Source organism: Halichoeres trimaculatus, unplaced genomic scaffold (assembly GCF_033239565.1).
Source record: "Halichoeres trimaculatus isolate MK-OKI-2021-1 unplaced genomic scaffold, fHalTri1.1 fHalTri1_scaffold_19, whole genome shotgun sequence".
Classification (NCBI taxonomy): domain Eukaryota; kingdom Metazoa; phylum Chordata; class Actinopteri; order Labriformes; family Labridae; genus Halichoeres; species Halichoeres trimaculatus.
The window spans coordinates 1,187,919-1,211,362 of record NW_027437197.1 but is presented as its reverse complement, the minus strand read 5'-3'; the positions used below and the strand labels follow the sequence as shown (position 1 = coordinate 1,211,362).

Genomic DNA, 23,444 nt, shown 5'->3' with positions numbered 1-23,444 from the left:
GTGTGTGTGTGTTCTCCTGATGACTCACTGAGCAGCAATAGAAACATGAATATTGCCGATCGTGAATTTACAAACAGCATCACCTAATGTGCTGTGTGTGTGTGTGTGTGTGTGTGTGTGTGTGTGTGTGTGTGTGTGTGTGTGTGTGTGTGTGTGTGTGTGTCACGTCACCATCAGACTTAATGACCACACACACATATTCACACACCTCTCCTCAGGCTACACACACAGCATACCACCATCTGCTCCGGGGACTCGGTTACCCTAGCAACTGGTGATGTCACCACACCGTGCCTTATTGATTATGGCCGTGGTTGTGGAGCCATCTTCAGCGGCGTGTTGGTGTGTGTGTGTGTGTGTGTGTGTGTGTGTGTGGGGGGGGGGGATTCGTCACTCTGTCTGAAGTGAACGACACATTAATGACAGATTAGCATCTGCACACTGAGTCACGGTGGATCTACGGCATGAAGCTGGGGACAAATGAGTAAGAACGGGTCAGGTGAAGGTGAGCTCACTTTTATCTTTTAATCCTTTTTTTTGTGAATAAAATCACTTTTTGTTTCAGCCTGAAACGGGAAAAGAGCTGGAGGGCCAAGAATATCCAGTTTGATGGATGAACACTGAACCAGCTCAGGGTTGGGTTGAATAATGGTCAATCAAGTGAGCTTCCATCGTTTCCTTTAAAAGCAGCGGACGCTTTCTTAAAGGGCCGGCGTCCAGGAAAATCTTCTCTAAAGAGAATCCTCTTTTTTCCCTGCAGGCTGCAACTTCACTGTTTGCAACCGAACGACACACTTCTTCAACACACAACCACAAGAAAGCTGCAAAAAACTTCCACTTTTTCAACTAAGGGCGACAACTCCGATGGATCCATTAAAGATAAAACTCATCAAAGGATGGTGCCGCGTTTCCCAATATGCTCGTCCACTTTTAAACCAAAGGTGGAGCAAATTTTAACCGCACATGATGGCAGATCTGGATAATCACAACCACCGATGTGACACTTCTCACTCCTCAAATCAGCAAATTTGGCAAAGCAAAGAAAAATAACTTACACTGCACCTGTCATCCTCGAAAAACAACCTCACTGACTCGTTAAGATCAATTAGCTGTAGAGTTAAACCTCAGTTAATCACTGTCCAATCAAACGGCAGAAGGATTAGAGCTAAAAAAGACCCGTCAAAGAAACCCATACCCTGTTATCTCCAAAAGTCTCATCTGCTGTTTTTCTTTGTTGAAGTCACCAGTCGAGGAAAATTCGCTCGGCTCCAAAGTGCAGCGTCATCAGGGTGATCCCTGCAGGGCTTTGGAGCGTGCATCTTTATTTGAAGAGAAAGCCTGTGGGTGTACGGACTGTGAAAAACATCTGAGTTCACCGGACGGTCAGCGACAAATAAATGTTGCATTGTAGATGCATTGTGGGAATTGTAGGATCCAGAGCTGTTAGAAATCTGAGCCAAACAAACCCCAAATACAGTCGTCTACGTCTCAACTGTATCATTATTTTTACTGTTTGATTCTGATTTTCATAAGTGGTCTCCTCCAAATTTTCCGGTTATTTTAAAGTTGAGTACTGCAGTACAGTCACGCCAAACAAGGTGTGTGTGAGTCATTAAATATTAACAGTCACACACATGGTTCTGGTCTGCAGGAGCCCAGGCTTTGGAGAGCAGACAGGAATCCTGAGAATCAGCAGAGAGATGTTGAAAGCAGGTGTTTCCGTGAGGAAATACCTCAGTACAAAGAATGTGCTCTCCACCAGCACCTCTCAGGAAGACCAGCTCTGAGCTGCTGTTTCAGATTTCAAGGCTTTTCCGCTCAAGCTGCCATCTGTACCAGCCGCATTCAGCCATGCCTAAGTGATTTTCTCAGCCTGTCTCCTTCACTTTCTCTCCTTCTCCTGCGTACGCTCCCTGCTTCCTGCCTCCCTCACAAACCTGGAGGATAATCCATTATTTGGTTTTTAAATGTTTTCTGCACATCCTGACATTTATTCAGTTTATTTATTTATTTAAAATCCTCGTCACTATCTCCTCCCTAAGGACCAAGTCCAGGAAATATTTCTGCCAGTGAATTCACCTGACGGCCTGAAAATAGATTACGCTGCAGCATCACAAAGGCGTATTCATAGATCCTTTAATTGTTCTGTTTCATGGTAATTACAAGTTCAATTTTGTTGCAGCAATTGGAGACAACATAAATGTATTGGTGTAGGAGATAGAGCTAATTAACTTTCCCAGCCCGAGCTAATCTCTGTGTTTTTATTGTGTGAGGTGGGCCTCAATGAGTACACATCCCCCTTTCCTATAATTGCTTTGAGAAAATCTTGACGTATAGAAAAGAGGAGCGGAGGCTTCATGCAGGAGCTGCTGGAAACAAAGTGAACACAGTGTGTTAGTGTCAGAGCTCAGGGTTTGATTCTTTTTCCTGGAGGTTTGTGTTTGAGCTCATGTTGTCTCAGTGTTTTAGCATTTGTTTATTGTTGTTCATATTTTAGAACATGTCCTACACAGAGGAGCATCAGAAACAGGAAACGATTCCTACTGAGAAGAAGACACACCATGAAAGATGTTGTTGCTGTGTGTCATGGTGCATCACATCACTTTACATCATTCAATTACATTTTCATTGTGTTTGTTTCATTTTGCCACTTGTGGAGATGAATCATAACAAACCAGGGGGTTTTTCGCAACGCAACGCGACTCAATGCAACGCGACTCAATGCAGCGCGACTCAATGCAGCGCGACTCAATGCAGCGCAGCGCGATGCAATGCACTCAATGCGAACGCAATAGAATACAACACAACAACAATATGCATGAAATTGCAACACAATGCAACACAATGCAACACAATGCAACACAATGCAACATAACACAATGCAACACAACACAATGCAACACAACACAACGCAACACAACACAACACAACGCAACACAACACAACGCAACGCAACACAACACAATGCAACACAACACAATGCAACACAATGCAACACAACACAATGCAATGCAATACAACGCAATGCAATACAACGCAACGCAACGCAACACAACGCAACACAACGCAAGGCAACACAACGCAACGCAACACAACGCAACGCAACAAAACACAACGCAACACAACGCAACGCAACACAACACAACGCAACGCAACAAAACACAACGCAACACAACGCAACGCAACACAACACAACGCAACACAACGCAACGCAACACAATGCAACACAACACAACGCAACGCAAGGCAACGCGACGTAATGCAATGCGACACAATGCGACACAATGCAATGCAAAGCAACGCAACACAACGCAACCAAGAAGCAACGCATCATGTGACGCAACGCAACACAATGCAACACAATGCAACACAATGTAATGCAACGCAATGCAACAGGCAACACAATTCAATGCAATGCAATGCAACACAACACAATGCAACGCAACGCAACGCAGCACAATGCAACCAAGAAGCAACGCATCATGTGATGCAACGCAACGCAATGCAACGCAATGCAACGCAATGCAACGCAATGCAACGCAATGCAACGCAATGCAACGCAACGCAATGCGATGCAACGTAACACAACACAACAGGCTAAATACCACAGGCACAGTGCAACGCAATGCAGGTCAATAGTTGCAATGCAATGGCCAAAATGCATCTGTTGCAGTACATTCCAACTAGGCACAGCACAAGGCAAGCAACGCAAAGCAACGCAACGCATGCACCTGTGGCAGTGCATTATAAAGTAACACAAGCTGTCATTAAACACTGTAGTGTAACGTCTGGTTTCCTGTCTTATCGACTTGTATCACACTGTGTGTATCTGCATCACATTAAAGAGTTTTTATGACAGACTGATCCAGTTCCAGTATCAGAGCTTTATTTCGCTGACTGCCGTCCAGTGACCGGTTAAAGTCAAAGTCTGGATGACAGCAGTCTGTCCCGTCCTTCAGCTTCCTCCTGCAGAAGCAGCTCTCTCTTTGATGGATGTTAAGGTTTGTTTTTGTCAACTAGCATAAGTCTCATAACGCCACAGTCTGCATATCCTCTCCTTTCATTTGGAACAAAGCAGCGACTTAAAGGCTGCGGGTCCCCCTGAGACTTCCCCCACAGTCAAACCAAACAGGAAATCAATGCCTCCACATTAACCCTTTATAAATCAGCTGATCTCTGAGGCTGAGCAGGGTGTGCTCCTCCAGTCGCCCACTGCAGATTATATTATTAAGCTGAATCACTGTCAGCATGAGGCTGGCTTTACTGTTCCTGCTCCTCTCGTCTTTAATGCTGCAGAGCCGGACTCCTGAGAAAGGCTGAACGGGACCGTGAGGCTGATAGATTAGAGCTGCTGCTTCAGAGCAGAGCAGAGGTACCAGAGACACCTCAGAGGGATTGTGTGATATAAAACCAGCAGATGATTTATCTTATTAATAAACGGCAGCAGCTGACTGCAGAACAATGTTAACGTGAGCATTGTCTATTGTTATCTGCAGATACGTGGGGATCCTCGCTCAGCGGTAATGCTTCAATTTAGAGTCATATCTGCTGGTTCTGTTTCTCTTGGCAGTGCTCTGCAGTTGGATGACCTGTCTCTACACGCAGGTGCCACATATGGCAGAACAAAGTCATATATGTCCTGTCCTTGGCACCTCATTAGCATAATTAATCCTCCAGCCCAGGGGTCTGTAACCTTTACTTTAATAGGAGCCGTTTTTCCTCAGCTCACTTGGATTAAAGTCATTCAGGAGCCACAAAATCTACTTTATCTTGACAATTGAGACAATAAAGTGTATAAGACTCTAAAAAAAATAAAATCTGAGGAATAATTATCTAAACGAGAAGTTTTCCTTCTTTTTTAATCAATGAAATTGTACATATGATGGGTTGTTTTTAGTTTTCCTTTTTTTTAAGATAAATATTTAAAAAGAAAAAGAAAAAAATGCTAAAATGTGACATATTTTGAAATTTCAAAAATTGCAAAATTGTCAAATAGTTTTTAACTTTTAAAAACTTACATTTAAAATTTTTTGAAATTTGAAAATTGCTAAATTTTCAAACAAATTTTAAATTTCAAATATTAGCAAAAATATTTATGAAATTGTACATGTGAAGGGTTGTTTTTATTTTTATTATTTTAAGATTAGTATTTTTTTTAAATGCAAAAAATGCTAAAATGCAACTTATTTTGAATTTTTTTAATTGCAAAAATGTCAAATACTTTTAAATTTTTAAAAACTTACTTAAACTCCCAAATTTTTAAAATAAAAAAAAATTGCAAACATTAAAAAAAATGAAATTTTAAATATTAGCAAAAGTATTTATTAAATTGTACATGTGATGAGCTGTTTTTATTCTTTTTTTTTTCAAGACAAGTTTCTATTTATTTAAAAATTGCTAAAATGCAACACATTTTGAATATTAAAAACTGCAAACATTTTAAGAAAAAAAATAATTTTGAATATTAGCAAAAATGTTAAAATAAATAAATAAATATGCAAAATTTTTACATTTATAGATTTGCAAAAATTAAAAGAAATTATTCAACAAGAAGTTGGTGGGTTGCTATCTGCAGCTTTTGTCCTTAGTGAATCTTTAAAATTGGAAGCCCATTTCAGCCCCTGTAGAGTGCATGCTGAATTGAGCTTCTGCAGCCAGCCCCAAGTGGACACATGAGGAACTGCAGGTTTTAATGTCTCATATTCAAGCTGATAACTTCTGTTGCAGTTTGAAGCCACAGACGATTGACGGATAAATGCAGGGGGAGTGCATCTCTCTGTCCCTCCATGCATGCACTTTAAAAAACTCACTTTTGAAAGAAAAACACAAACACAGCCCCGAGCTGTTGGATTTCTAGCTTTGGAATTTACAGAGCTGTTCTCTTAACGTATCTATCGCCCACTTTCCGCTCGCAGTCATCAATCAACAGGCTCCAGATTAATGTCTGAGACACAACAATGGAAGCGCAGCCCAGGCTTTTGTTTTTTGGCAGTATCGGTTTCCAGTGTTGCCTGAGAATCTGAATCCATTATTAGAATCAGACCTAACATTTAGAGGTGCCAAGAAAACAAGCTTCCTGTGTCCAGAAGGGCCACTAATGAAGCATTCAGTGCACGGTAATAAATCTCGACCCATCGACCTGCTGCTTGTTCTGCTCAGAGCGCCTTCCCGGCCGCGGCGCTCATTGTTGGAGCCGAACAGAGCAGCTTAATCTCACATGAGCACATAAACTCGCAGATATACACGTCTGAATGAGCACAAGTGAAAACCCCTCCACATTTACAGGCTGTAAAGCCACAAATGTATATTCATGTGAATGAATGAAGCAATAAAAAAAGTGCAGGGTTGTTTTTTTGTTGGGAGCTTGTTAAAAGATGCTATCTGCTTTGATTGCCGGGCACCCTGGCGTCTTTACAGCCCTCTTAAGGATGGATTAAGAGATGTGAGAGGCTGGAAATGGCCTATTTTACACCAAGAGGTGAGGACAGAGTGCTGGCCTGCCTCGGTAACCATGGCAACAAGGCAGGGATGGGAAGAGCAGGTACCTCGTCCGAAGCAGGGCAAATTGGACGTTCCGCGACACTTCTTCAGACTGCTCTCCAGAGACAGCGAGCAAGACAGAGGATGCTCGCACTTCTTCCCGGCCCATCCGTCCTTGCAATCACACCTGCCACAATTACACTGGCCCTGACCTGCAGAGGGAAGAGGGGAGACAGCAGAGGGTTTGGACCAGGAAGGGAAATGATTTGGATGAAAACACCAGGAAAGATGTAAACAGACGCAGGAGGAGTAAAATGTGGGTTCAGTTTTTGGAGCTGCACTCGAACGTTTCTGCAGGAATGCTTCTAGAGCATGAATTATTAGCTTCACAGCTGTAGCATCCATCATATTTTGGTCATTAATTCTTTAGAGAATACATGAAAAGGTCACCAACGCTGCTCTCCTGGTTTAAGTTAAAGAAGAAGTTTACTTTAACGCTGCAGACGTGCAGCTGCTGAACTTTACAGGAGGAGCCTAAGACGCAGAGCGAGCTAACTAGCTTAGCAAAGCTAATTTCCTCAAACTAGCTTAAGTTTCTGATAAAGCTGACAGGAAACAGGGTTTGTGATTAAAGCAGCAGCCTGACCTGAGCAGAAGTCGTCGGTGTAGCGGTCGTAGGTGGCGTGGCAGTTCCTCTCATCACACTCGCACGTGTCTCCGTGGATGTCTCCCCAGTCTCCAGAGGGATCCACGTCATGGCAGGTACACTCCCCACACACACAGGTCCCTAACAGCCACAGGAAACACAACCACAATGGTCAGGTGATGAGGAGACAGAGCTCGTCTTCAGCCGACTAATGAGAGGTGAGGTTTGGAGGTTTTATAACTTTTTCAGCGTCGCCGTCCTCTCCTCCCACTTTACTTCCTTATCCATCCTCCCGTCTGTCCTTTCCTCGTTTGTTTTACATCTCACACAGGGTATCAGCTGAGCAGCAGCCAGTGGAAATCCCATTTTCTCTTATCAGCAGTGACAGAGCACAGGGGAACCCCGGGGGAGCCGGGCCAGCTGGCAGGCCCGTGGGCCCAGGCTGCGGCGTGTCTGGCTCCTGGCCCTCAGCTTCACTCACCGCCTCGTCGTCCTGGAGCTCAGGATTACAGAGCCACAACGTTTATGTGCTGTTACCAGGGCACGTTTGAGAAACTACAAATCTGGTGACATCTTTAAAATCAGAAAGATTCATTTTCTGCTTCAGCTCCTGCTCGAATCCTGTGATCCTATAGCGTAAACATATGATCTCCATCCTGACTTTATCTGCTCAGAAATCATAAATAAAAGCACAAACTATGAGTCTCTGATCATCCTGACAGCACGTAGCTCAGTTTATTATTAGCTCCGCAGAAAGAGAAAGGCTGAGGCTGACAGAAAAGATCTGGAGGGGATTGTCAGTCAAAGCGTTCACTCATTCACGTCAGAGCAGGAGATAAAGGTGACGGCTGAGCGACGTGAAGGAGAAACAGGGAAATGTTTTATATTCTGAATCTACATCTACTCAGGAAGATGAAATCAAATCAGCGTCTGTCTGTAATCCTCTCCCTGGATCCGTTCTTCAGTAATCAACAGGAAACATCTCAACAAAGCTGAACGGGAGGATTAACTCCACGCTGCCGCGTACAGAGCTGGGAATAGAGAGTTGTTGTAATTATAATCAGGATCAGTTGATTGTGTGGCGATTCAGACTCGTACAGGAGACGTTTGAACATTTTTATGTTTTTGAACTAGTCTAAAAAACCTTATTTAAGTTTTAGCCCCTTCTCTCTGATTGGCCAGCCGTCTAGAGGCCTGTTGGAGGGCGGAGCTACAGGCAGACCTTGGTGTTAGAGGCCCGCACGTAAGGAGTATGGATGGCATTTCAAGAAAAGATCTTTTTGATAATTGCTCGTAACTATCTTAAAACGATTCGAAGATGGATCATCAAACTTCTTTGAATGATGAAGCCTGCAACTGACTGTTGATGTGTGGACTGTGCCGCACTTTCCGCTGCATGCCTCGCTGTCACATGGCAGTGGACGACTTGTGATAAGCTCGGCTAACCTCCCAGAGTTTGCACTGCGCCTCATTTTCCTTCATCTTTTCAAAGAAGTTCCTGCTCTTCCCTATTGATCTTGTTCTGGCCATGAATCCTCCAACCTGTTGACTTCTGGTCTGGCTCTGTTCAATAAGTCAGTTTGTTGCTGTAGTCAAGTTAAATACAGTCTGGTTTGGACCTTTTTGCTTTACTTTGAAAGTCACTGGGCGTTTTAGACAAGGGGCAACATCTGATTAGTTAAAATGAAGCCAATGAAGGAGTGCTTAAAGTCGCTGTTCGTCGAGAATCTGCTTGAGTCTGGCTGCAGAAAGACCAGAAGTCACGTTCACACCCAGACATAAAAACAGACTTTTACCACATCAGAAAACATATTTACAGCCTGGTTCAAAAAACAGATTGGGTCTAAAACGCTGATTTCACTGAATTTATTTCTATCTCTGTGGTTTAGAAGTTATTAGGATTGTTTGATTTTCCAACTAGAAGCACAGCTCAGGTCATGTGACCCCCAGGCACCCTGTAGCTGATCAAAGACAAACTTAATGCCGGCGTCATAGCGAATGTGGGTGCGAGCACGGATTGGCTTCATTTCAGGTTTCAGGAACAGACGGGTGACGTTGCGGGGGCTACGTTAATGTTTTAAATTGACGTGTAACAGCTCCAGCATCCTGCATAAACTGCGGTCTGCTGCAGACATCATCACAGGAACTACCGTAAAATACCAAATAGTAGCTGGTGCGTTTCTTTGTTTCAGTCACTGAGCAGACCAGGCGTTTCAGTCCCTTCTCACAAAATCTTCATCAGCAAACGCAAAGTACGGCTAACTAATATGTCTCACCTCCCTTCTTTTTCAAAAGCACGTAAAAACGTGAAAAGGTCAAATAACATTCAGCGGAAGTAGTAACGTCTTCTTCTTTGACTCTTCAAAGCCCTAAAATCCCAGCTTTCAGCTCTCTAGGGGCCTCTGTGGTCGCTGTGTGTCACTGCACTGTCACACAACAACACTTGTTGACATGTAGAGGGAGGAGAAGCCGGCAGGACGTTCAGTGAGAAAAATACGGTATTCTGTTTTTTGATGTTAATGACTATTTGAATATTGGAAAGTCACTGCCCATCTCGAGGAAGGAGACTCTTGTGAGAAGATCTCGTTAAGACCTTTTCAGCTGTTTTCAGGACAGAGCGATCCAGGATTTCTTCACATGAATTTGCAGAGGTCTGAAAACCTGCACCATCTAATGAAAACCAGAAACCCAGGAACCACTCCTTCCTTTCTCCTCTGTTCTTTTCTCTGCTCCCTCGTGGGACCTGCCGACCTTTGTTAACCTTCCTACAGTGAGAGGAGCACAATGAGATCTGGACTCAGGAGCTGGACGGTCCTGCTGTGTCAGCTGAGCTCTTCACTATGAACCAAGGAGCTGGATGAAGCTTTAACCAGAGCTCAGCTGCTCTAGAATAAATCATATCAGAGCGCTTTACAGGAATCTACAGGATCACCTGAGAGGGTTAGATTTTCTCTGACTGCTTATCTGAAGAGCTCTAATGACTTCCAGATGAATTTTGATAAAGACTCCTGAAATCAGATGATTTTTCCATTTTTCTTTTTACACTTTTGCAGTTTTCAAGGTGAGCAGAGGACGAACTGAGCGGTTTGATTCAGTTTGAGACTTTCATTCATGTCTTCACTGATATTTCTCTTCCTCCAGGTCACATCTTTTCATGCTTTTATCAGACAGGAAATGACCTCATCTATAATCTGTGTTTTCTTCCCTGGTTCAAACTGTGACTCTTATGAGCTGGAGAGTAATACCCCACATTAAGGCAGCTACCTGCTTCCTTTGACATCACTTCCTGTGTGACTCTGTCATCATGATATGGCTGAAAATAGAGAAAACTGGAGCTGATATCAGTCTGTATTTCCTGTAAAAAGCAACACTTCCTGTTATGATCTGATAGCAGCGTTAGCGTTAGCATCTAAAGGCTCAGGAAACCTTTCCCAGGTCATCAGCTGATTAGCGTCTGACTCCATTATTCCTCTTCATGTATTTTTAAATGATGTCAGAGTTGATTAATATGCTCAGATGTAAACTCGTCAATGATAATGGATCTGTAATCACATGAAAACATCTGCAGCAGGTCGCTGTTATTTGCTGGTTGAGGAACAGGTAGACACACCTCTGTTGCTGCAGATTTTGCCGTCTGGAGATGTGCATCTCCGCTTGCTTTCCCACGGGCTGATGTCACACTGGAATTCACATTTGTCTCCATGCCAACCAGCAGCACAGTAACAGTTTCCACAGTAACACTGGCCGTGGCCTGGAAACAGATCAGAGGAAACGACAGTCAGTCTGACGGTCACGTCAACAAGGTGAAGATGAACTTGAGAGCTCAGCTATTCAGACGTGCAGGTTTCAAAGACACTAATAAGACAATATTTTTACAACAAAGGCTGAAAAATGAAGGTTTTCACCATCTCAGAGCAGAAAAATGACATTTTCATTTAATGACACAACCCATAAATGTTTAATTTTTGCAAAGAAAAGGAGAAAAAGTGGTATCATTGCTCTTTCATGTTCACAGTTTTAGTCTTTGTGTCTATGTTTAACATAAACCCCTTTTAAAGATTCTCAGCTTTAACTCCTGACAGTCTGTGACCCGAGGCTGACGGGTTACCTCATGGCACCAAGTGGAGAAATATTTGTGTGACCCAGCAACAAACAGAAGTTGAACTAACGACAAATAGAAACAGTTCTAGAAAACAGTTTATTTCCTCTCCTCTGAGCCAAATGTAAAGATCAATTTCTATTTCAACTCCATCACTTCCCAGAGGAACGTATAAAAACTGGGCGGCACCATGACCGGCATTCACAGCTCTGACTTTTTAACACTTCAAAAGTTCAAATCAGACTTTCTGTCAGCCTGGGCTTCACTGCTATTTGATACGACCAAGGGTCTTCAACCTGTGACTCTGGAGCCTCATGTGGCTCTTTGTATTCTTTGCAGTGGCCCCTTGTAGCTTTAAAAAATATTAAAAAAAGAGTTTTGATTTTTTTTACAGAGGGTACTGATGATTTACGACTTGATGCTAAATAAAATAATGTGTTAACGTTTTGTTGAACTATATATTCATCACATCATCAATGAAGCCTGCCAATGCTCTACTTCACCTCCTGTGACAAACAGCAAAATAAGATGAGTTGAGCAATATTATCAATATGTTTTCAAATTCAGGTATTCTTTAAAAAATGTTGAAATTTTTGCACATGTATAATTTTTTTGGCAAATTTTTGAAATTGCAAAATATGCAAAAATGTTGACATTAAATTTATTTATTTTTGCTTTATTTTTAAAGTTCAAAACATTTTAGAACTTTTGCAATTTTTGACCCCCCCCCCCCCCCCCCCCCAAAAAAAAAGTAAATAAATAAAAATAAATTAATTCATTAATTACAAAAATAATCATATTAATAAAAAACGGTGTTATGAGGGCATACCCCCCCCATCACACACACAAATAAATAAATAAATAGATAAATAGATAAATGAATTAATCATAATAATTAAAATTTTGCTGTTAATTTTTGGCACATTTTCTTAAATTATTATTTTTTTGAATTTAGCAAATATTTGAAATTTCAAAATTGTTTGAATTTTTTTGCAAATTTTTGAAACATAAAAATTTACAAAATTTTGACATTAAATTAAGTTTTTTATTTTATAATTTATGCATACTTTTGAGTTTTTTTTGCAATATTTGGCCCCCCCACCCCAAAAAAATAAATGAATTAAAATTAATAAATAGATAAAAATTAATTAATTAACTAATTAATAAAACAATCATAATATTTAAAAACAGTGTTTTGAGGGCATACCTCCACACACCTCTCCTGTGTCCTCGTCTAGACACTCGCTGTCGTCACACTCACAGAAGCGTCCGGTCACCAGACCTCTGTTGTCCTCGTTGTTGCACAGACAGCTGCCACACTGACAGGTTCCTGTTGGAGATTCAGACTCTTAAAGCAGAGACTCAGATCACTGACTGTCTGGTTGGAGGTGTGTGTGTTTGGATGTGTGCACCCAGCTGGTCTGCAGACGTGCATAACAAAGACAGTCTGAGCATTATGTGGCACAGATCTAGTCTCTGTTAGCCGTGTGTGTTTCTGTGTGTGTGTGCACTCTTTAAATGATGTACTATAGGGACAGAACAGAAGGCTAGACAATGACCTGCTGTGCATAAATTTGCATTTCTATGCTTTAAACAGGCAGCACAGTGAACTACACATGCTTCTGAGGACACACACGGACACATTTACCCTTCATTAAGCTGCAGGCTGCACGGGCCAGCGGTGAGGTTAAGCTCATGTGGGTGAAGGGCTCTGTGCGTGGAAAACGACCTCAGCCATCACCTCACAGCGTGCGTCCTCAGTGTGCCACTGTGCAGCCAGCTCCCACAGACAGGAGCGCACTAACCTGAGGATGGAGTGAGCTCCACGCTGGATTTCTGGGGTTTGCAAAGCCTGCGGTCTGCATGATGCAAGTTTGGGATGTGCTCTGTCTTTTAATATAGGAAACAAGGTGTGTGTGTGTGTGTGTGTGTGTGTGTGTGTGTTTGGTGGCAGCAGGTACCTCTGTTGGAGCACACCACCCCCTGAGGGTTTCTGCAGAGCTCCCTGCTCCTCTTGTTGGGGAGGTTACACTCCTCCTGGAACTGGCAGGCGTCTCCGGACCAGCCGTCGTCACACTCGCACATCCCACAGTCACAGTAGCCGCGGTCTGCAGGAAACAAAACACGCCACATGCTGTTCACCGTGCTTCCCATCGCCGTATACACACGCAGACATGTTTAATGTGGGTTATCCTGTACGTATAGATCTATAAATGTAGATCTGGTGTGTGTCTTCTGAAGATTTGAAGATGAATTAACCCCCCCTCACATCAATCACTCAGTGAGATCATAACCTCCATGTTGAGTGTTGTGAGGACGTTCCCGCACAGCTTGACGTCCTCGTTCCTCCTCGTCCTGAAGCTGCAGCCAACAATATGAAAGAGGAGGAATGGTGTGATGCAAATGAAAGCTGCTGACAGGTTATTATAAATGTTGTTGCCACTGCGTTGAGCAGCCAGAGGCCTTGCACGTCACTCTCAATCATCGTCCTGACGCGTTCATCATGTAAATGTGGCGTCCTTTTTCAAGGGCCATCCATCAGTCATTAAGTACAGACGAGTCCTCCGTCCTTCCTCGTTACCACAGCGTCTCAGAGGACGCCCCGGGTCAGGTTCAAGGAAAAGAGGAAATGGAAAATGGTGTTTGAGAGACAGAGACAATCATATTCACAGGACCAAAGCAAATTCAATCTTTGGTGACACCTCACATGAAGCGATCACTGCACAGGTAACGAGGGATTCTTAAATCAGGGGAACATTTCAGGTTTAGCAGTAAATTGTTTTAGCATGTTTAACATTTATTTTTTATCTTGTTGGTTATCAGATCAAATAAAGACTTGTAAAATAAACAAATGCAACTTAAACTACATTTTTTATATACACCAACAAATGTCCTTTTTCTGATTTCCTCACTGACAAAATTTTTCCACCCCTTCAAGAATCCCACTCTTGGGAACAGAGGTTTCTATCAAGTGTTTCCAATCAGGTGTTAAAAAACACCTGTAGATGTTAACTGCACCATAATAAGCAACAATTAAGCAGATTTTAAAAGGCTGCGATACTCGGCTCCTCCTTGACAGTTTGTGACCACTTGGCAACTTGGTGAAGTCCAGGAATGGTCAAAAAGGTGGAGAGAGGAAGTAATTTCTCTTTATAAACAAGGATATGGATATAAAAAGATGGCAAAGATATGAAACATTTCAAGAAACACAAGTGGAGGCATAATTCGCAAGTTTAAAGCTAAAGGCAGAGTGGAAAGACTACCTGGACATGGCAGAGAGAGGATGCTTTCAGCTATTGCTATTGTCGCACTGACTAGGTTTTAATTTCTGTCTAAGTTCTTGCTTGTGTTGTACCTCGCTTTGGACAAATGCGTCTGCTAAATGAAACTGTAAACACCGCGAGACGAAGGCCTCCATGCCAGGATTCCCCGGCGCATACCCTTGTGACCACAAAACTCAAGAGCAGTGGACTCCAGTATTCCAAAAACCACTTGGACAAACCACAGACATTTTTGGAAACTGTCCTCTGGAGTGACAAGACAAAATTGGACCTCTCTGGGCCTATGGATCAACGATATGTCTAAAGAAGGAAGAACGAGGCCTATAAAGAAAAAAACACCTCGCCTACAGTGCTTTGCTTCTTCAGGTACAGACAATCTCCCGCGTGTGCAAGGCATCATGAATTCAAGCATCTACCAGGAAACCTTGGGTGAAAATGTCGTGCAGTCAGTGACAAAGCCAACGCTTGGAAGATGTTGAACTTACAGCAAGACAACGATCCCAAGCATACCTCCAAACCCACCAAAGCCTGGTTGCAGAAGAAGGGCTGGAAGATTCTAGAGAAGCCATCGCAATCGCTGCAAGAAACTTGTGTCAAGCTATGTTTCACGTTTGAAGGATGTTTTTACTGCAAAAGGGTGTTTCACTTAGTATTAACTGTGTATGTGACTAAGGTGTTGAATCTGTTGTTGTAACTTAAGTGGTATGTGTCTGTTTAACATATCCTTGTTTGATCTGATTTCAAACAAGATTCCCATCCTGTACGAAGAATGCAAACAGAGGAGGTGCTCCAGGAACTACACTGTGCCGACCTGTTTGATGGTCATGCTTGGTTCATGTATTTGAAACACATGGCTATAAGACTAAAGAGTGATTAAATGAACCAAAAGTCATTTCTCTCCATAAGAAGAAAACATCTGATCACAAACATCCAAAGTCCTCTGGAGGTTTCTGCTCAGTCTTAATCACAAACAGCATCAAGATGCAGACGAACGTTATATAATTCAGATCTGAGCGCTCCAGACTCTCCGCTCCTTTATTACCTCCTCTTGATTTGTTTTCTCTAAATGTCATTTCCCCCTCTTACTTTGTTCAGAGCATGTCCTCCATAACGTGATTCTCATTTCAGAGAGCAATTATACCTCCATGCTCTCCGCTCCCCGCGGGTTATGGAGCGTGAAACGGCTGCACGTCAGCTCCTGTTCTGAGGAGGAGACAGAAGAGACACCTGTCTCAGGTAATTACTCATCCTCTGTGTCTTCCTCTTTTATGTAACTCTCCATCCAAGTGTTCAGATGTCCACTTTGGTGGCTTCATCATACTTTCATGATCCCTGAACATGGATCCAGGAGAGTCAGGAGCTGGTTAAGATAAGCCCCAGTGCCACACATGCTTTCATAACTTCCTGATCATTTGGAAAATGGCGTCAACCAAACGGTTTTTTTTCTTTTTTTTTTTTTTTTAATAAGCTCAAACTCTCTGATTTATTTATAATTTTTCTGTCTCATTATTATTATAATTTTTATTATATTTTTTATCATTGTTGCTGTTATTATTATTATTATTATTATTATTATTATTATTATTATTATTATTATTATTATTATTATTATTATTATTATTATAATTATTATTTTTATTATTATTTATTATTACTTTTTATAATAATTTTGAAGTTCAATTTATTTATTTAATTTTTATTTTGTTTTAATTGTGTATTCTTGATATTAAATGTTTTTTGTTTTTTTAAAAAAGCTCTTCCTCTCTTATTCATTTATTTCTTTATATTTTTCTGTCTCATTATTTTTTTATGATTATCATTCAGCCTCCTTATTATTATTATTATTATTATTATTATTATTATTATTATTATTATTATTGTTATTGTTATTATTTTTATTATTATTATTATTATTATTATTATTATTATTGTTATTGTTATTATTATTTTTATTATTATTATTATTATTTTTATTATTGTTATATTGAAAATTCTATTACTTTTTATCATTATTTTAACTTCTAATCAATTTTATATATTTTTCTTTTAATTGTGTATCATGATATTCAATGATTTTTTTAAATAAGCTCTAACTCTGATTTATCATTTATTTATACTTTTTCTGTCTCATTATTATAATAATAATAATTATTTTTTTATTTTTTTATTATAATTTTGAAGTTCTATTCATTTCTATTATTTTCATTTTGTTTTAATTGTGTTTTCATGATATTTATGCACACATTTAATGCGGGTATGTGAATTTTATATCCTGCATATTACTTATGTATTGCACATGTACATATCTGCACCTGTTTATAGGAAAAAATAAAACTAAAAAATTGATTAAGAAAAAAACAAAACTGTGTTGTGTTTTCCTGTTTTTCTTCTTCGCTGGCTTTATTTGTGCCATACATTGTGTCACGCTGCTATGCCGTCCTGCTATGCCGTCCTGCTATTACGTAGCTGACGCAGTTAGCATCCGGCTTACAGGCCGCCTCCCTATCTGGTTGGATCAAGCTTTACCGATCTGACCCATCCCAAACCGTGATCCGTACTGAACCACTTGGAGGAAACGGGGCTCTAGCCATAAGTGAAACTCTTATATTCTTTGGACAGACTGAAACAGATTGTTGTCCCTGTAAACTTCCTCCTTGTGAATTACAGCTGACAGAACAGTTTGCAGAAACACTTGTTTTACCGCCATAAAGTCTGTCAGAGCCGTAATGGGGCCCAATCAAACAGCTCTCACCAGTGGACTTGGACGGTCTTGAGTGACTTTTTCCTCCTTGCAGCCCACGCTGGAATCATTAGGTGACTCAGCTCTCAGGCACACCGCCCGGCAAAGCTCAGAGAATCAAAGTAAGAGCACATCAAAATATGTAGAGGGAATAAAAAATACCTAGATGAACAATTTAATTGGCTGAAATGTCCCGAGGACGGCGTTCCTCTGTGGCCACATTTTCACTTTGCTCTCTCTGTTTTGGAAATGAACAGAGTTTATGCCTCTAACCTGTTTGTCAGCCCTGACAGATGGATATTCAGGATCTGCTCTGAGCGATGGTAGTTTGTATACTCTGAATATCATGTGTCTGTGTTGGAAGCTCGATGCTCGGCTTACGTAACGCCGACTGAAGAGCATCTGGAAGAGTCTGATCTGAAACAGCTCTGGACAAACCGACTTCCTCTGTTCGGCTGACATGAAGCCCCCCTGGTGGGATCTTCTTTGGGGGGCACAGCGCCTGAGGGTCGAGCCAGGAAAAGAACAGAGACTCCAAAAAAAGGAGAAGGAGGACGGGGAGGAAAGGAGGCTGAAATTTGTTTTTACAGATCCCAGAACAAGCATCCATCAGGGGGGAGGTTTTTACTCTCTGCTCCTTTGAGATAGGGTGAGAAGGACACGCGGATGATAGAAACTGCCAGAATCAGTGAGTTACAGATGGTTTTGGATCACAGAAATACTTTTCCTCCTGCTTCAGTCCACATCAGTGGCTCGGGGGACGGTGGAGGCAGAAAGCGAAGGACGGCCGCCGACTGGTGTTAATCAGAAATGTTTTATTACAGTTCGAGATGCTTCAAAGACATTATTCACTTTCTGATGTGCAGTTTTCTCTGTGACTGAAGCTGGCTTTACATCCAACACCAGTGCACCTTAAAACTCCTTAAAGATACCTCAAAAATGTAAATGTGATCTAACTGATGACACTTTTGAATGTTGGCCCAGATAAATCCTTTAATTACGCCGCCCGATGTCAGATAATCTGTTGATTTTAACTTGTAAATCAGCAGCTCTATAAACACAACAGCTGTCTGGGCTTTTATTTTGAAGGGCACAGGTCAACTATAGATCATTTTGCACTCATTTAATCCTCATAAGTATGACCAAAGAATCCCTGAAGTTAAAGTATTTTTTCCCACTCCAGTGATGGGAAAACCTCAGACAGATGGAGTCTGCAGGTTTGCAGAGAGTGGCTAACATTAGCACGGTTAGCACCCCCAGACTTCTGGTCTACTTCCTGGTTAAAGTCCACATGTCTGGGCTGGTTTTGCATCGCTCCAGCCTCAAAACGGCAGTGGTAATTTGTATCACGAGTGATACGTTTTTTTAAGCCATTTCTCTGACGATTTTTTGCTTTGAGTTGAGAGTTAAAATCCGGGTTATAAGCCACCTTCAGATGCTCCTCCACGGATGCAGCGAACGCCACAGTGAGCGCAGTGTCTCAGTGTTTCTCCTTAAGCAGTTAGCTCGCAGTGAAAGCATCTATGTTGTGCTAACATTTGTGCAAAACTTTCAGACTTCCAAACACCCAGAAAAAGTTGCAACCAGGCATGCAACTTGACGTGCAACTAGGCTATTTAATGAAGCTTGCCTAACTCTTGCCTAAAGGGCAAAAATCAGCCACCGTCATCAGCATCTTCAGGGCGTCTGATCTCTGAGGTAAATGCGCAGCATTAGACTTAATAAAAGTTTATTGTCGTACATTCAGATTTATATTTTTGTATACAATATTCATTGTTTTAAAAAATTGCTGTGTTTTTTGGGGGAGTCCAGAATGGATTAATGGCATTTCAATTCAATTTAATGGGGAAAACTGGTTTGACATTTGAGTAATTTGAGTTATGAGCTCCGTCACTCGTAAGTTAAGGCAAGAAGAAAGTCAAAAGCTGTGTTTCCACCAAGCAGTTCAGTACGGTTTGGTATAAGCCTGATGCTGTTTGTGTTTCCACAGCAAACTGTGCCCTCTCATGGTAGGCGGCGTGTAAGCCAGATGCCCAAAGCTGCAGCTGTTTAACCATAGCATGACGCCGTAGCAGCCCGACCCGGTGCACCCCGCTAATAAATCCAACGAAGAAGAAAAACGCGACACAGTAAACAAAGAGCAAAGATGAAGACATGCAGCATTTCGTCCTCTCTGTGATTGTCATGTAGCTCTTTGATACAAAGAACAATCAAACTTTGTTTCAGAGAAGTCTGTGAGCCGCCAGGAGAAATGCAGCCGCTGTCACACAGGAAGTGATGATTCTTTTGACCAATCAGCAGTCTGCAGTGTTGTAGCTCCACCTTCAGAGAGCGGATCGGTTCAGTCTGGCACCCATACGAAAGGGTCCCAAAAAGTGGGACGGCTCGTCTTGGTTATTTGGGGATCTGTCTCGGGATAAGTCAGTGGAAGCGCAACAAAATGCGCGCCGTACCGAGACGAACCGAACCGGTCTGCTTGGTGGAAACGCGGGTAAGGACTGGGTGTTGGAAGGGAACGGCAATATAGGGATGCACCGATCTGATCCTGGTATCTGGTATTTGGTATCGGCACTGATCCAGCCCCTCAAAACTGAATTGGATATCAGTGAGACAGGATTGGTCCAAACTTGATACTTAAGCTTATAAAATTTACAATCAAATTGTAATTTCTGTAAATTCTGGGGCTCTTTTTAACCAAACTGCTGTTAAATATTTAAACATTTATAGTTTCAATAAATATCGACCTCAATAATTCCATCTGTACTCATTTTGGTCTTTTACTCAAAACATTACTAGTCTTATTCAACAGTGGATCATGCAGGTTGTTATTTATCACTGGTATCAGATCAGGATCAGTTGATACTCAAAGCCCAGGTATCGGTATTAATGCTGGGACCAGGAAAGCTGGATCGGTGCATCCCTACTGCTCTAATCTAGTCTAGTGCATCATGCAAGCTGCCATCAGCTCAGGGGATAAACTCTTCAGGAAAGTCGCTGTGCTTTATTTTATAAACTGTGATAGGCTAATGTACTGACTAACTCTGGGTGCAGCGGTTTGGGTCATATTGAAGGTTTTTCAGACACCGGGGACAGAAATGTTACAGCTCCAGGTAGAGCTCGTGTTTTAACGTTAAGAAACATTTAACCAAATGAGTCATGAAGCCTGAACCCAGAGATTACAACCATCAGAGGGCTCCAGTCTTGATATAATAGCCTTATACTGCGCACTATTGTAGCTGTAATTGCTAATAAGTGATGTAATTACACGAGTGTTTTCATTGAGACTGCTCCATCCTGCAGAGCCCCGGGGCCACCCTCTGTGATGCTGACAATGGAAAAGAAGCATAAATCGCAGCCTGTCTGAGCACACAGAGGAGAAAAACACTTTCAGCTGAGAGAGGAGAGGAGGAGAGGAGAGGAGGAGACTTCACGTGGCTCATCACTGAGTGGAAAAAAGAGGGAGAGTGGAAACTCTGCCACGTTCACCCTCATCTACGTCGATTGAAGAGTTACGACTGAAACACACACCACACACTGGATCTGATGATTCTGTTACACATCCAAAACACTTTAAACTGGCTTCTGAAGCTCATTTCCAAAACGTGACACGAGGAGCGGTTAAATACCAACAGCAGAGGGAAACGACAGATCCACGGTTTCTCTGCACAGCTGGAGGCCAGATGTTAGCCAAGGTCATCGTACCTGCTCTGCAAAAACGTAAGATGCCTTAAAGACGAGACAAATGAGACAAACACACAAGGAACGGCGTCTGTGTTCAGCTGGGATGTGACTTTGACTGGATTTCTCCAGGATCGTCTCAGATAACCTGAAAGAGACGAACACGCGTGTGCTCCAGCCCGCCTGAGAGTCAGTGAAACATGACGTACGCCTCCTGCTCTGAATCAAACGACAAAGAGACTCGTTCTGTCCTCTTCAATGAAACAGAACAGGAACATTTCACCACATAAAGCACCAACACATGCTTCCACATAAAGCCATGTCCCAGCATGCATTGTGCTGAACACCCGGGGCAGAGTCTTTCTATAGGTTAACACAGGCACATAGATTAAATCTAGAGCTTCCACTTCAGCGGGTTTGCACAAATCAAAAGGAAAGAGGAGAAAGTGAAAGAGACAGAACAGGATGTTGTGATGAAGCCTGCAGGTCATCACGAGTCTGATCGAAATCAAACCTTCAGATTCTGACGACACATACACTCTGAATTTCTGAACACCTCAAATTGAAAAAACGAGCCGTGCTTCTTGATCCTGACTTGTTGCTCTGCCTCTAAAGACCCGAGTCTCCCCGTGTTTGCTCGATGAACGCCATCCAAGCTAAGAGACCGCCTCAACGCCAGCACAGCTAATGTTTCTGGAAAGGAAAAACACACAGTTTATCCCCGAGGAGGAAAAATCTATCGGATCTTATCGGTGGGAAGTTGTGAGAGGCAGAGATAAGGAAGCTACGGGGGGAGGCAGAGCGTGCATGCTGCAGGGACCATTGAGTATCCAGGGGGGGTAAGTGTGTGTTTTTCTCTCTATGCTGTGAATACATTGCTGGGCTTTCCAGGATATGATTTTGTGTGTGTGTGTAAGTGTGTGTTTATGGTGTGTGTCTGGGTGTGAAAACCCATCCTTCTTCTGATATATCTGGATCCATTTGCGGTGTGTAGCAGTGACTGAAACCCCATTATCAGGCTGAAGCAAGGCCTCCACGCTCCAGACTGCTCAACCATAATGAGGTCTTCACAGCAGCCAACTTGTCTACCCAAATAAATCACTCCACCCCTCACATGCACCAGCACACACACGTGCACGCATATCTCCATTAGGCCTGGTCCGGATGCACACATATCTCCATTAAACGCTGACACTGGGAGCGGGGGCTGCAGGGGACGGGGAGCACAACGATGGGGGCTCTTTTTTCTTATATCAGCTCACAGGATGTCTCACATCTGATCATTTCTGCTCAGTCTGAAAACGATTAACATCATCCAGAGCAGACTGATCCATAGTTTCAGTCGCTTTAAAATAAACCATCGGCATGACAGAGGTTTGCCTAACTCAAGCAAAACTAGAGGTGTGAAAGAATATTGATACTGCAATTTTTCCTGGTACTTTAACCTGTGATAAAATATCAGTATTTAAACTCTTACATAGATATTTTTGTTACAATTTAAGTTCACCTGTTAGATTGGTTGTGTGTTCAATATGTCTCCTGCAGCTCCACTGCTGTAAGTAGCCCTAATTTTAGATTGAAACTTTTTTTGGCAAATTTTTTTCATTAACATAAAGTTTTGAGTTTTTTTTTTTATTATTATTTAAACATTTTCACATTTTTTTGGAATTTCAAAGTTTTTTTTTTTTTAATTTTCAAAAGTTTTTTTAAACTTCAACCTTTAAAGAAATTCACATTTATTTTCAATTTTCAAAATGTCACAAATTTTTAAATCTCAAAATGTTTTCAAATTTTGGCAAATTTTTTAAATTTCAAAAATATCAAAAGTTGCATTTTTTAAAGTTCCAAAATGTTTTGAAATAACATTTAGATAATGTTTAATTTTACTTTTTCAATTTTTAAAAAACCCTTTTAATTTGAACATTTTCTTGAAAATTTTCACAAATATTTTAAATTTCAAAAATGTAAAAAAAAATTTACATCTCAACATTTTTTTTATATTTTTTTGCAAATATTTTAAATTTCAAAAATGACAAAAAAATTGAAATTTCAACATTTTTTTATTTTTTTTTTGCAAATTTTAAATTTCAAAAATGTCAGAAGTTGCATTTTTTAAAGTTCCAAAATATTTTGAAATAATGTTTAAATAACTTTTAATTTCACTTATTTTAAAAAAATTGAAAACTTTTTAATTTACAAAATTTTTATTTAATTTTTTCAATTTTTGTAGATATCAAAAATTTGAAAAAAATTCAAATTTTCAACATTTTTTTTAAATTTTTTGCATTTTTTTTTTTTAATTTTAAAAAATGTCAAAAAAAAAAAAAAACTGGAAATTTGATACAAATTTGACATTTTGGCATTAATTTTAAGCCCCAAGATATTTTGAAATTTTTGCCTTTTTTTTAATTGACAGTATTTAAAAAAAATAAAATAAAATTCACAAACCAAGACATCACATGCACAGTTTTATAAACCCCAAAAAATTCTCATTTAGAAAACTATTTCTCAGATTTTTAA

General features: G+C 41.1%; 1 protein-coding gene across 1 annotated transcript in view; it reads right to left on the bottom strand.

The window, feature by feature from the left end:
- itgbl1 (integrin, beta-like 1) overlaps positions 1-23,444 on the bottom strand; it is a 46,574-nt gene that overhangs the window by 16,832 nt on the left and 6,298 nt on the right. The window contains exons 3-7 of the mRNA XM_074694880.1: positions 13,187-13,333; positions 12,433-12,555; positions 10,737-10,877; positions 7,127-7,267; positions 6,546-6,692 (exon numbers count right to left, since the gene is read on the bottom strand). Of these exons, the coding sequence (XP_074550981.1) occupies positions 6,546-6,692; positions 7,127-7,267; positions 10,737-10,877; positions 12,433-12,555; positions 13,187-13,333 (699 nt within the window). The remainder of the gene's footprint in view (positions 1-6,545; positions 6,693-7,126; positions 7,268-10,736; positions 10,878-12,432; positions 12,556-13,186; positions 13,334-23,444) is intronic.